The sequence below is a fragment of the Monopterus albus genome, unplaced genomic scaffold, assembly GCF_001952655.1.
Source record: "Monopterus albus unplaced genomic scaffold, M_albus_1.0 scaffold171.1, whole genome shotgun sequence".
Classification (NCBI taxonomy): Eukaryota; Metazoa; Chordata; class Actinopteri; order Synbranchiformes; family Synbranchidae; genus Monopterus; species Monopterus albus.
In genome coordinates this window covers 693,532-708,573 of record NW_018128051.1, presented here as the reverse complement: position 1 = coordinate 708,573, position 15,042 = coordinate 693,532, and the positions used below count along the sequence as shown (strand labels likewise).

At 40.1% G+C, this 15,042-nt stretch overlaps 2 protein-coding genes across 2 annotated transcripts; one reads left to right on the top strand and one right to left on the bottom strand.

The window, feature by feature from the left end:
* Positions 1 to 2,892: 2,892 nt before the first annotated feature.
* Positions 2,893 to 11,298, bottom strand: LOC109969211 (glucose-induced degradation protein 4 homolog). The gene is made up of 6 exons (XM_020615934.1): positions 10,960 to 11,298; positions 9,183 to 9,242; positions 8,364 to 8,471; positions 8,179 to 8,280; positions 7,967 to 8,097; positions 2,893 to 4,754 (listed from the first exon to the last, which is right to left on the bottom strand). Exons 1-6 carry the CDS (start codon positions 11,149 to 11,151, stop codon positions 4,691 to 4,693), a joined length of 657 nt encoding a protein of 218 aa, XP_020471590.1. The 5' UTR covers positions 11,152 to 11,298; the 3' UTR covers positions 2,893 to 4,690.
* On the top strand, positions 11,181 to 14,929 carry atpaf2 (ATP synthase mitochondrial F1 complex assembly factor 2). The gene is made up of 10 exons (XM_020615924.1): positions 11,181 to 11,195; positions 11,268 to 11,299; positions 11,828 to 11,889; positions 12,011 to 12,055; positions 12,279 to 12,427; positions 12,932 to 13,029; positions 13,321 to 13,401; positions 13,488 to 13,600; positions 13,833 to 13,948; positions 14,280 to 14,929. The coding sequence occupies exons 1-10, from the start codon at positions 11,181 to 11,183 to the stop codon at positions 14,415 to 14,417; spliced, it is 849 nt and encodes a 282-aa protein (XP_020471580.1). The 3' UTR covers positions 14,418 to 14,929.
* The last annotated feature ends 113 nt before the right edge of the window (positions 14,930 to 15,042 follow it).

Sequence of the window (15,042 nt, the reverse complement as noted above, 5' to 3'; positions counted from 1 at the left end):
AGATAATGTGACACTCATAACTGATTTAAAATGAGCACAATGGCAGGATAAGAGCAGACAGTGTTGACAAAGCGAAGTAAAGAGATACTGGGCCAAAGTCACAACTTTTGTTTGTGCAGTAATACCTGTTACTGGCACTAATACCAAAATGTTTGTATTGTGCTGGTTGGTTGCTGACAAACCAACTTTGATTATTCCTACTGATTTTCACCACAGTTCTGACTGAGCCTTAAATGCCAAGACACATAATGCTGAGCTAAGCTTAGTCTGAACTATCCCTGCATTTGTACTATAGGCCTATAGAAGATGAACCCTTTCCAGAAAGGTTGGCTAAAACCTGTTGTTCCCTTTAGGTCAGATTGTATTTTGGACGTACTAGTGAAGATGAGAATGGCAAGATGCATTCATGACACCCCACTCACCCAGAAAGTTGGTAACTAATAGCTTGCTTCCTATTGTATGACTGGAAACTCCACATTCCTGTATAAACTGTAGTACAGCTTTACTAATCTGTAAATGTCTCACAGATCCCAGTCTATTTTAGACCTGAACACATGAATTAACCACAAAAAGTACACACAGGCGTGTTATGTATGCTTTTTAAATGCAAGCATAATGTGGGAGAGCATTTTCCAAGAGCCAGACAGGATTCAGTCCTCATCCACACACTTCTCTATCTGCTGTCAAAAATCACTCAAAGTCTAAACAGTCTGTTGCAAAGTATAACATTTACTGAGCAAAAATCAAAAACACCCCAGTAGCATCTGTTTCCAGTCCATGGAGCGGAGCAACTATAGAGCTCGTATCATCCTCTATAGTTTCTCCTTGGCCTGACCCTTGCTTTGTCCCACCTTTCTCTCTGACCTGCTTAGGGATATATTGTTATGTCATTGGTCAATATACTGTAGGTATGTAAAAAAATTTAAATGACCTCACATGGCACATGAAAGTCATGCTGACTCCCTCAGGTTCAAGTCCAGGTTAAAAGATTGACATCCCATGTTTTATAACACATTAAAAAAAATCCCTCTTCATATAACTTCACAACTAAGGGCCGTACCAGTGACCCCCCTTGCCTGCTGTCAAGGCCATCAGCCTTGCTCAGACTGGCCAATTGTCCAGGAAATAAACTAATAAGTTTGTCTCTCTCTCAGCTACTGGTGTCATCTCACAGTCACCTTTATCACCTCTGCCTGTATCATCCTTGTCAGCCCTGTATATATTAAAATAAAGCAAATAAAAGTAAAATTAAGTACAAAGAGTAAATGAGAACAAATAAAGCAAACAAATTTTCAGCAATACTGTATCTGCAAGTGCTAAGCTGATGTTTAGCAGCATGGTTTACTGCTCAGGACAGCAGTGTTGGTTCTGTTGGTCTAACACTTTTGCCCTGGGGCCTGTAACACGAAGCAAGATTAGTGGCTTATCCAGCTAACTTTGGGCTCAGCTCAGGTTTTCAGTACCACGAAGCTGGCTCACTTTTAATCAGGCTAGATCACCATGGTAACCTATGCGGATCAAATCGAAACCTGTCAACACCCTGAACACCCCATCACAAGAAAAACTGAGTGATTGATTATTCCTACTGGATCCGGACAGAGTCTGAGTCTACATTGATGTGATAAATATTAAATAAATATATCTACAGAGCAGTCATATCAGTGTGCTGCATTGATGTGATAAATATTAAATAAATATTTCTACAGAGCAGTCATATCAGTGTGCCTCTGGATTATTTGTAAACGAACATCTGACTTGAGGTGCAGCTCCTCCCCAGTGTCCTCTCCTCTCCGCTCCGGCAGCAGAAATTGTAGGACTTTTTGACAACAGTTTCTTTGTCATCAGACGAAGGAGCAAAAAAATGAATTGAATTCAAATGAATACTGAGTCAATGTATGGTATATTCTGTCTTTAATATTTGAAATGTATTCCTAGAGTTTCTATAGCTTCTGATTTTAGTCTAGTTATGTGACTATTGGTTACAGTTTACCCACCGTAACATCACTTTTTGCTATATAAACGATTTCTCCTGCAGCCATCACTGCTCCATTACATATTAGTTTTGGTGGCCTACTTGACTCACGGTGCTGTTGCTGCTTCTAATTAACAACACTGCCTCTCTCACATGAACGCGCCTGTAGGCTGATTGAACGGCCAGATTGAACAGATCCAGCGGATAACCGGCCTTGTGATACTGGTTATTCAGGACGGCCAGTGTTGCACTCAGTGCCACTAGATTTAACCCCTAGAGAGCCAGAATACTTGTGTTACTTATTTATCTACTTTATATTTCATTAGTATTGTGTGGCATTCATGTGGACAGCAAAGTAAGAATTTCATTGTACAGGGAAACACGTTTCCTAACTGTGCATATGACAAATAAACACTTTGACCTTGACCTTGAATAAGCTGAACTCGCTGAACTTTATGCCCTCATGGTGACTTTTCTCCCAGCGCCATTGTGAGGCAATGTTTTCAGTGGAATGTCTCAGCATTTGCTGGATTGATGAAACTCGCTACACACAGTCACTGTGCCCTCAAGATGAACTTTTACAACCAGCAGTGGAAAGTAGTTAAGTACATTTACTCAAGTACTGTGCAGTTTTGAGGTACCTGTACTTTTTGAGTAATTTCATTTCCTGCTACTTCATACTTTGACTTCACTACATTTTAGAACCAAATACTGTACCTTTTACTCCAATTTCTGTTTGTCCAATCCTTTTTTCTTAAATTTAATGCCTGACATTGCCAACAGTGATACTTATACCTGCTTAACATAATGTAAGCATGTTAAAATGCATGCATGTTGTGACACTGATAAGAATAGCACTGACATTAGCACTTGGCTCAAAGCACTGCTCTCTCAAGGTCTATTCTCACAAGGCTTTGACGACGGCTGCAGAGTCTGATTTTATTTTGGGCTTGTCCTTAACGTCACTAAGACAGGTCTGAACCTATGTACACTTACATATTACATATAAAAAAAATTCTGTTTATTTTTGTCTTCAAAAGCTGCATTTTACTTAGCTGCTAATGCACATTCCTATGTTTTTATATGTCATTCATTTGTTGACTCTGTGATAAAACCACCACTAGCTTGTACAAACAACCCAGGGGGAGTACAGAGCAAACGTGCCTGCTAGTGTTCTATTTAATACACTTTTACCATGCAAATTTTATTATTTGATTTTTTTTTTCCCTGTGTGTTGACAGATACTTTGAATTTTGATTCAACTCGATACAACGATCCCTTGGTCAGTAAACAGCTTGATCATAAATATGAGTTGAGGTATGAAAATATTCTTGGGAAATAAAACTATATATGAATTTAAAACAAAAAACACATTTCTTTTTTTAACCACAATCCATGTTTTCTTTTTTACAGTCACACCATTAATCAAATCCAGGCTACTCAAACAAACACACTTGTCATCTGTTATAATACAACTCTGATAAGCTTTAAAAACATGGCACCATCACACAGAAGGGCAACATGATTCATTGAAACACGAAGGGGAATGTTTTCATAGGCAACTTAACAAAAATATTTCCTTAAGGTAGATAGATTTTTTTTCCATATACTATAAAGGAAAGAATAAAATTCTGTCTCTGAAAATTGAAAGTTTTATGTTTAGATAATGTTGCATAGTCAAGGAGACAAATGTGGGGACCTTAATTTAAAATGACATAAGGAGTAAAAAGTTATTCTTTTTAATACAGAGTGCAAGACAAAAATACTCTTTTTTCAATACTTTGTGATTGTTTTGGCTCCAAATCTTTAAAAACTAGTCAAAAGCTTGACTTGCCACCTGGAAACCTATCCACACTCCTCACTAGTCCATCTTTGTGCAAATGTAACTCAAAAGAACATGATCCACAGCAATCACATGGTAATAAACTCCCAAGCAATTTTATGAACACAGCGGAGGAGCTCGTTTCATGCGTCACTCGCATTGCAACGTCTGAAAGTGCCACTCTGTGTCCAGTAAAATAACTACACATCCTCTCTGCAGGCAAACACAGAACCAGCTTAGCTTTAAAAAATACTGTCATTCTAGCTTATGAGCTGGTTCAAGCTCCAAACCTAACACCTGAAGAGCGCTAATCATGATTCTTCTCTTTTGCTTTTCTTTCACACAGACTTGGCGATATATTTCTTAAGAGTTCATGTTTATAAGAGCAGACTCCTCGGTGGAATCCTTGTCAAATCGCAGTCATTCTGCCTCGGCTGGATGAAAGCTGGAAACGTTTCGAGTTGCAAAACAAGAGGGAATTTCCAACTCAGCTTACAAAGTGTCTTGAGATACTGTGCGAAGCATTTTTTTTTTTTAAAGCACACATTAAAACAAATGAAGAAAGGGGTACACAATATGAACCACACCCAGTCTTTGCTGCTGGTTCTAACTTTATAAGCTCCAGCCAGGGAGCAGAACTGCCCTTTCTTCTTCTCCTTCCTCTTACCTCATCCATCCATACATTCATTTGTCCTGTGTCTCATCCACTGGTAAAGCAGCTGTCTGTTCACTTATTGGGAACATGTGAGAGTTTGCAACTTCACCAAAGCCCACATTCTGCCCTCTACTGGTTAACCTTTTCCTCCCCAGTAGCATCTGAAGACCACAGCTTTGCCTCAGCTCTTTGTCCATCAAACTAAAACAAAACTAAAAAAGATCCACAATGCTGGCCAGGGTCACCGGAACTCGTAGATGGCTGCGCTGTGCTCGGGAACGTGGGTGAGGTTTAGAGACTGGTACCTGTGGTGAAGCAACACAAAGTGTGTTTGAATACATATACATCAGAAGTACATGGTTTATGTTAGACAGGAAGACAAAGTGAGGGTGGACAGGACAACAACTGTCCTGAAGTCATCAGAAATAGTAATTTACTGTGTTTACATTTATTTATTACCTCCTTTTATGGGCTTAGGAAATATCCACATTGGAAGTGGTGACTGGAATTTTAAGAATTATAACTAAATGAAGTAGGATATTTTGTCAACCCCTAAAGAAATATTTAAGCTTTTCGTTTATCTGAGGAACATAAAAAAAAAAAAAACACCAAAATTGGAGGTACATGGTTAAGCTCTTAAGTATTCAGTTCTTCAAAGTACCTCATTAGACCATGTTAAAACAGTCACAGGCATCCATTTGTTGTTTTCAAGAGTGAATGAACTGACTCTTCCGGCACAGCTGCAGTCCAGTTTGACAAAAATAAACCCAGAATAAAAAGGTTTTACAGGCAGATGAATGCTGATATCTGAAAGCCGACAATTAATTATGCTTGGAAAGAGGGCAAACCACAGTCTGGACTGGTGCTCGTGCTCATCTTTTTCCTTTACATGTTATTTGCATGATTCACACTAGAAGTGGTAAAGAGCAGCAAAGAGAAAAGAGTCCATCCCATAAATAAGCTATTAGTGAGTAAAAAAAACCATTCACATACCGTTTACAACCCTCACAATGATGTTGAGTACGTCACTGTATGATGTAAGCAACAGCAATTAAGCCTGTGGCGCCCCCAAGCGGTGGCCAGTGGGGCCATGGCTACATCATAAAATATTACTGCCCTCCCCACAACCGACAACCCCCAGCTGTTCTAATTCTTTGCAGCACAAATGAATCCACTGGAGTGGAATGTTGGTTGTTTTATACAAATCACTGAAATAAAAGTAATTAAAGACATTGAGCATGAAATGTGATGTGTTGTGTTGTTTTGTAATTGCATCAGAACTTTAGGTCAGACCTGCTTGGATCCATAATTCATTAGTGAATTCTATAGAATACAGATAACACCTAGAATCACAGCCACTTGTTGAATTTATGGCCACCCAAAATCTTGACATTTGAAATACAATTTCAGCTCATAAATGAAACCTTTGTTATCAGTTAATAATGTTTGTGTTTAAGCAATCCACACAATCGACTTAGTGCTGATGATGCACTCAAGGTGGAACTGATTCGTTGGTTGATCTCATATGAATATTATAACCTGACATTGACATGATCAGCCAAGGATTTAAACAGTATACAGGTTATGTGACATTATAATATACAGTGGTGTGAAAAAGTGTTTGCCCCCTTACTGATTTCTTATCTTTTTGCATGTTTGTCACACTGTAATGTTTCAGATCGTCAAACAAATTTATATATTAGTCAAAGATAACACAAGTAAACACATCATGCAGTTTTTAAATGAAGGTTTTTATTATTAAGGGAAAACAAAATCCAAAACTACAAAGCCCTGTGTGAATAAGTGTTTGCCCCCTAAACCTAATAACTGGTTGGGCCACCCTTAGCAGCAACAACTGCAATCAAGCGTTTTCGATAACTTGCCATGAGTCTTTTACAGCGCTGTGGAGGAATTTTGGCCCACTCATCTTTGCAGAATTGTTGTAAGTCAGCCACATTGGAGGGTTTTCGGGCATGAACTGCCTTTTTAAGGTCATGCCACAGCATCTCAATTGGATTCAGGTCAGGACTTTGACTAGGCCACTCCAAAGTCTTCATTTTGTTTTTCTTCAGCCATTCAGAAGTGGACTTGCTGGTGTGCTTTGGATCATTGTCCTGCTGCAGAACCCAAGTTCGCTTCAGCTTGAGGTCACAAACGGATGGCCGGACATTCTCCTTCAGGATATTTTGGTACACAGCAGAATTCATGGTTCCATTTATCACAGCAAGTCTTCCAGGGCCTGAAGCAGCAAAACAGCCCCAGACCATCACACTACCACCACCATATTTTACTGTTGGTATGATGTTCTTTTTCTGAAATGCGGTGTTACTTTTACGCCACACATAATGGGACACACACCTTCCAAAAAGTTCAACTTTTGTCTCGTCTGTCCACAGAGTATTATCCCAAAAGTCTTGGGGATCATCAAGATGTTTTCTGGCAAAACTGAGACGAGCCTTTATGTTCTTTTTGCTCAGCAGTGGTTTTCGTCTTGGAACTCTGCCATGCAAACCATTTTTGCCCAGTCTCTTTCTTATGGTGGAGTCATGAACACTCACCTTAACTGAGGCAAGTGAGGCCTGCAGTTCTTTGGATGTTGTTGTGGGGTCTTTTGTGACCTCTTGGATGAGTTGTCGCTGTGCTCTTGGGGTAATTTTGGTCGGCCGGCCACTCCTGGGAAGGTTCTCCACTGTTCCATGTTTTCGCCATTTGTGGATAATGGCTCTCACTGTGGTTCGCTGCAGTCCCAAAGCTTTAGGGATGGCTTTATAACCTTTTCCGGACTGATAGAGCTCCATTATTCTCTTTCTCATTTGTTTTTGAATTTCTTTGGATCTTGGCATGATGTCTAGCTTTTGAGGATCTTTTGGTCTACTTCACTTTGTCAGGCAGGTCCTATTTAAGTGATTTCTTGATTGCGAACAGGTGTGGCAGTAATCAGGCCTGGGTGTGGCTAGAGAAATTGAACTCAGGTGCGATAAACCAGTGTTTTGACAGGGGGGCAAACACTTGTTCACACAGGGCTATATAGTTTTGGATTTTGTTTTCCCTTAATAATAAAAACCTTCATTTAAAAACTGCATGATGTGTTTACTTGTGTTATCTTTGACTAATATATAAATTTGTTTGACGATCTGAAACATTACAGTGTGACAAACATGCAAAAAGATAAGAAATCAGTAAGGGGGCAAACACTTTTTCACACCACTGTAGTATCATCACCTTTCCGTTAACTTGTGTTGGCTTAAATTCCTCTGTGCTGTATACTATTTTTAATGTGCCATCCCAAGATTTCCACCGGCCCCATCTGGACACCGCACTAAACATTTTCTGGTTCAGATAATCTACTAATCATTTGAACAGCTCCCATGAAGCAACTTAGAAAGGCCACCTTGACTGAAGCAGTAGAAAACTGTGCCTACCGATAACTTCCCTCATCCAGATTTTTTCAGCTGGTCTGGAAACCTTTCGCTCACAACTCTGTTTCCTAATATTTCTGAAATTACTCAAGTGTTACCATTCAGAGCTCCTGTGGTAGTAGTAGCCCTCAATCGTCGCTGTGGATTTCTGGAAGCAGATGTAGTAGAAGCCAGCAAAGGAAGCTCCGCTGATGTCTTTGATTGTGTGGTCTGGGACCAGAAACTGCTCCTGAGAGGACCAACAACAGCAGCAGCTGCAGATGTGACTTACTACAATATGTGGTCAAGCTCAACTAAAGCAGCAGCTTACCTTCCACCTCATAAAAATAAAGTCTGAGTTCTTTAGGTCCTCATAGTCAAAATCATCCGAGTTGAATGTCTTTGCATACTGGTAGAAGGCCTGGAACTTGCCCTTGACACAGAACAAAAATCAATTATGTCACAGTAAACCAAATGGCTGTCGAGCCATGATTACAAATCAGGTTTTCACCTCACCCAATGCTTACGATCCACGTCCTCGTCTGCATCCCATTTCCGGGTGAGAAATGGCCGCTTCATGCTGATGATCTCTCCAGCGAAGAACGTGGTCAGAGTCGGGTATTCCTATGACAGTGAACATGGCAGAGAAACAGTGAGGTTTTGTTTTGTTAGCGCTGAACAAATGCTGTTTTGTCTGTCTCTTTGCAAGTCAAAAAATGTCACACCCAAGTGGTGAGACTGTCAGTGCAATTCATATAAACCAGGACAGTTTGTATTTCAAAATAATGCAGATGTTAGATATACTGGTATAATTGGTTTACTGTCCATCACTATAAACATATTGTGGGATTTTTGTAAAACTGTCATGTTATGTCATATAGTTGTACTTTATACAGTGAGAGTACAAAGATATAAAGTAGTTACACTTGGAAATACTAATTATATAAAAGTTTGAGTTGAATGTCAGTTTGGAATCCAAAGTGATGGGCTTAAACTAGCAAACTGACAGTTTTACCTTAAAAATCTACACTAACAAACCAGTTGCCATCAAGATATTATGGTCAGATTTTGTCAGTGTGGCAGTGACATCTTACTCAGCCCATCTGAATGTGTACCTATGCTATTAAGATATGCTGTCAAATACAAGCAACATTTACCACATTTATTGTACGTTTATCAGTTCGTTGGGGTGGTATTAATGTGTGTAATAGGAATCTGTTGAAGAATTTAAAATGGTATCCTAGACTTTACCAGTCTCTTGAAGAGGACACAGCAAGCACTGGCCAGCTTCAATTATTTATGACTGTGGGTTAATAAGAGAGGTTACTCTCTCACCTCGGTCAGTCCTTTTATCTTCAGGTAACCACACAAGTAGGAATCCTCCATTGTGACATGCTTAAAAAGAAAACACAATAAACAAAGAATTTTGCATTGTACTTCATATCTACAGTGGCTTCAGAGAGTATTCAACCCCTTTCACTCATATTGTATTGTGTTGTGTTCTATATTTGACTACACTCATTAATCCATAATGACAGAGTGAAAACGTGCTTAGAAATGTATGCAAATTTATTTTTAAAAATTCAAAAACTGAAATCTCTCATTTATAAAAGTATTCAGAGTTTTTGCTGTGACTCTGCAGGTGCTTCCTATTTGATTCATTTTTCCTTGATATGTGTCTAGAACTTGACTGGAGTCCGCTTGTGGCAAGTTGAATTTTCTGGACATAGTTGAGAAGGCACACACCTGTTCGTTCTTTCTTTCTTTCTTTCTTTCTCTCTCTCTCATATATATAGATAGATAGAGATAGATAGAGAGATAGAGATAGTCCCACAGTTCACAATGAATGTCAAAACAAAAATCAAACCATGCAATCCAAGCAACTCTGTCGACCTCTATGATGGATTTGTGGCAATAAATCAGGAGCATTAAACTATTTCTAAAGCTCTAAGTGTTCCCAGGAGCACAGTGACCTCAGTCATTGTGAAGTGGAAGAAGCCTGGACCCATCAGGACTCTTCCTAGAATAATTAGTGACTGAGTAACCGGCCGGGAGGGGCCTTGGTCAGTGAGGTGACCAAGAACCCAGCAGTCACTCTAACAGACTTTCAGAAGCCCTCTGCAGAGATGGGGAACCTGCTGGAAGGTCGACCATGTCAGCAGCTCTCCATCGATCAGGTCTATATGGTGGAGTGGATAGATAGAAGACACTTTGGTTAGAACTCAGTGCTTCTCTGCAGCAGGGACAGGGAGACTGGTCAGAACTCAGGGAAGGATACAAATACAGGGAGAAGCTTGACGAAAAGCAGCAGCTGGAGTGCAGAGACCTCAAAATGGGGCGACAGTGACTCAAAGCACACAGCCAAGTAATACTGGGGTGGCTTCAAGTACAAGTCTCTGTCCTCGAGCAGCCCAGCCAAAGCCCAGAATAAAATCCCCAAAAAAACATCTGTGGAGAGACCTGAAGATGGCAGTTCACAGACACTTTGCATCCAATCTGACAGATCTTGAGAGGATTTGCCAAGAAGAACGGGATAAACTGCCCAAATCCAGGTGTGTGAAGCTTGTAGAGGCTTGATGAAGACTCAAACCTGTAATTGCTGCTAAAGGGGCTTCTACAAAGAACTAAATTAAGGATATGAACTGTTTTGCAAATGAGAGACTTCAGTTTTTAATTTCTAATAAATTTTGAAAAAGAAAAAACCTAATGACTTCACTTCGTGGGTTACTGAGTGTAGCTTGATGTGCAAAATGGTCGTCTTACTATTAAACAATCTGAATCTTCAACAGTGATGCTGTGAAACATCTTCTCACAGAAAAACAGCCATAAACGTGCAGATTTGCAAAGGTCTTCTACAAATGCAGCAATTAATATACTCCAATTGATAGTAACGTTTTGCTAATAACATTTACGTATCCTCATAATATGGAAATGGTTGTTAGTAATTAGTCGCAGACGATGATAAATTCCCAGCTAGCTAGGCGAGGCACCCAGCGACAGGCCAGGGTTCATTGATTTCCCAGCTGTCAATCATGACACCGCCTGTTTCACAGATCACCAAATACCACTGACAGCTCGCCTCAGTCACGAAATATCCGCATCACAGCCGCACCTGCAAAACAACCTCCACGTCGTAAGAGTTCCCCTTGCTTTTCTGGTGGCCCCTGAACTTGGAGCCGCTATACAGCAGGGACGTGACAACACCGGGCTGCTGAGTGTTTATCGGTGGCGGCGGAATAAGCGAGGCCGAGGATGCGAAGGCCACGGCGGAGGAGTCGCTGAAGTATCCAGCCGGGACAGGCATGGCTCCCGCGTTCAACTGCCGTTAGGGCAATGGATTCTGGTGGCGTATACGAAGAAGTGAAAGAGGACAGAAGAAATCCACCAACATCAAAGTACACCCTGTCTCCTCTATAACAGTTCAGTTTACGAAAAACCAAGCTCCCAGAAAAGTAAGTAGACTTCGACGTAGGCAGCAGCATCCGCCCCTCTCATTTGCCAGCTGAGTTCACTGTGCCTAGAATTTCCACGCTCATTGGTTCGACTTGCGGAAGTCTTGATGACAATATTTGGGTGTAGTTTCTTTTCCTGTTGTGCATTAGTGCGTAGAAGCAGTTAAAAACTACATTCCCCACAGACATACCAGTCATTACGTCATCTGCCAAGGACAGAGGGTCTCGCGTCTTTTTAAACGCGGGGCCAGCTACCTGAGGAGGAAACGTGTGGTCGTAAATAAATACATAGCGACTTTATGCAGTTAGCGTAGAGTAAACAAAGATTTGTCCTAATACGAAAAACAGTCACGTATAAAATGTTGCATCCAAATAACTGACGAACGGCAGTCAAAAACAGACAGCCTAGCCTGTCCAGTCTCTTCTTAGCTAGTTTTTCTTGAAATCATCTCAACTTCATCTAACCTGCACTATGTTTAGGGGCCTTGTGAGACTCCAGACTCAATTTGGAAATGGTCTTTCTTTCAGTAAATTGTGCCTAATAAATCCACAGTCCAGATTTGCGTTGAAATACTCCACAGCCGCAGTAGGTAAGATAAATAGTGTACTAGCGTTATGTGGCTAAAACGCCATTTTTTCTTAAGCAGCAATGCATTTGTATAACTTACCTATGCGAGTGATGATTTATGTATTGTTTTTTGTTGTTACCAGAAAGAAAGCGATTTTATCAACACGTCAGCATATCTCAAGGTGAAGGTAAGTCAAATATCATGAGGTTTAGTGTAAATAGCGTGTATTTGAGGATTGTGTCCGATTTATTTCCATAGTCTGCACGGAAAGTAAAAAGATCCTCCACATATGAAATTAGCTTTCTTTGTTGGTAATAAGACAGCATGTTATGTCTTTGATAAAGGCATGAAGTCTTGATAGGCATTCCCTCGCCATACTTGTCATTCTTCTGCTTATTGAATATTTCCAGGTGGTGTATTTGAAATAAACCTAGACAGAAGGAAACTGAAAACTCCTGGAGGGAAACTTTTCACAGTGCCAAATGAAGCCCTCGCTATTGCCGTGGCAACCGAGTGGGATGCTCAAAGGGACACACTCAAGTTTTACACTATGCATCTGGTATGGCCTTTGGCAGCTGGATGAGTTTTAAACCAGCTTTTTTTATCCTGTGTATTAGACCCAGTTTACGGTTGCTTTATATGTAAATGAATTGTGAAAGAATTTTACATGTGTTTATTGTTTTCAATTAAATCCATAATATACTCAACTCTCCGTGTGCTATTAAAATGAATTTACATTGTAGTGTACCATATGTGCATTGATATGACAGCCCGACACTTATACTTGTGAGAAGGTGGTAGGAATTTCTGATGTCACGAATAACAGAGCATTGGGAAGACCTAACTTGTATGGGGGTGAGACAGAAAGAAATATAAGCTGTTGCAACTCAGACCCTCATTGATGCACAGAGGTTTACTCCAGAAGTAACTGTGACCTGCTTCTAATATAAAAATGTTGCTAGTAATGTTTACTATTTAATATGTTTACCATGACCATGTTTTTAGTTGCATCATGTCAGTGATAAAAGTGACTAAACATAATGTTGACCCACTCTTCCTGCAGACCACACTGTGCAACACAGCTCTGGACAATCCCACCCAACGTAACAAAGACCAGATGATCAATGCTGCTCTGAAGTTCCTGGAGACTGACACTGTCTGGTATACTACTTATTTACTTTTATTACTATCACTTAATACTAATTTAAACAATGTTCTTTATAGCCAGAACTTGATTCCAACAATGCTTCTCAATATTTACTCATTAATGCATTAAATCCCACCAAAAGAGACACAATGACAACATCAGTATTAAATTCAAAATAAGCAATGTAGTGATATCTTTTCAATTAAATATGTGTGCTTGTGAAATTCATATATGGTAACAAATCAAAACCTTTTTAAACGTTGAGTATTACCTTTAATTGTTAATGGCGTTTATATTCTGTGCAGTTACAGGGTCGACGAGCCCCATGCTTTGGTTGAGCTACAGAAGAATGAGTGGGACCCTGTGCTGCACTGGATTGAAAACAGGTGACAGATTTTTGTCATAGACACATTAATACAGTGTATTAAGCTACTGTGCTAAGCTTCTTCCTATTTGTCTTATTATGTTGCAGATATAACGTTACTATTGGCTCCTCGTCCAGTATTTTGGGCCCCGAGATCCCAGAGGCAACCAAAGACACATTCAGGCAGCACCTGAATTCTTACAACTTCTGGTCTCTGACAGGTGAAACATTACTAAACTGATCCAAGATGAGCACTTTTAACAGTTAAGTGCTTTTTACTTGGGTTATATTGTAACTGTAAACTGCACAACTAAAATGGACAGGAGAGTGGTAAATGTAATAGTTGTCATATTTGATTAAAATAAAATTTATTTAATTATGTTTAGTGTCATAATCTGTAACAGTAGTAGGGTGGAGAGCTGTGTATACAGTACTGTGGTTTCTCATGTGCAGGGCTTGAGTTTGTGATCACCCAGCTGAAGTCTGTTGTGCTGTCGTTGGGGATGATTGACAGACATCTGAGTGTGGAACAGGCTGTACTGCTTTCCAGACTGGAGGAGGAATTCCAGGTAAGAGATGACCAGAGAGGTTTCCACCCAGAATTTTTAGTCAGTATTGTTTTGTGTTACATGTCCATAATGCATCCCTGTCTGACATGTTTGCTACACCTGCCTTAAAGAAACAGCACTCACTTCTGTTTTCATAGTGTTCCCCATAATACCTAACCTGGTAGCATACTACAATGCAGTGAAAAGGTGGACTTTGTTCTTCTGAGCTCTGGGTTTGCTTGTTTGCTACTCATGTCTTTGCTAATTGTCATATATTCTGCTGCTGCATGTAACACCTGCTGCTCTTTCTGCTGACAGTCACTTTTTTTTTTCTTCTTCTTCTTCTGCACAGATCCGGCACTGGGGAAATGTAGAGTGGGCCCATGTCTATGACATGTATGATCTGAGGGCACGGACCGCTGCTGGAACTCTTTTTGTTCACCTCTCATCTGAGAATTCCACTGTCAAACACAAACTTCTGCAGGACTGAGAAGAATAAGGAACTCAAATCAGCTAGAATATATACAGAGAGCACAAAGTTAATCTGCCCTCAAACCCCTAACCATCTTACTTTATCAGTGCTTCTACATTACATTCATGCAGTCACACACAACATATCCTGTTTGCTCTATTTGGCAGTGACAGCTGCTCTGTCTATGATCTGTTATAGAGTCGTCTCACTCCAACAGTGACTGTTGGTTTGCAGTGTTTGTGTGTCAGCTGCCAAGTGTGACACCCTGCCCAGTCAGTTTCCAGTCAGTTCTCAGACACCTGTGACATTTTGGACATTGTGAATGGTATCACCAGAATGGTGACTAGTTTGGTGTTGGAATGTAAATTCCAGGAATTCTTTGTCTGGTAATGTTTGAATGCTAGGAATTGTGTATGCTATTTTAACAGCAGAGTGCTCACACTGATTGTAGTGTTTGAAGGCATACCACATGTGAAAAATTGTCTCTTGCAGTAGTGAAATGTTTAAATAAAATTATCTCTGTAATTTTTTACCATTTTTCATGTTGTATGCATTTTAGTGAGGAGAGAGATTTGCTGTTGTTTCGACAGCCTATTCATCAGTATCATCTCCACATGGACTGCATCCTCATCCACTGGTCATT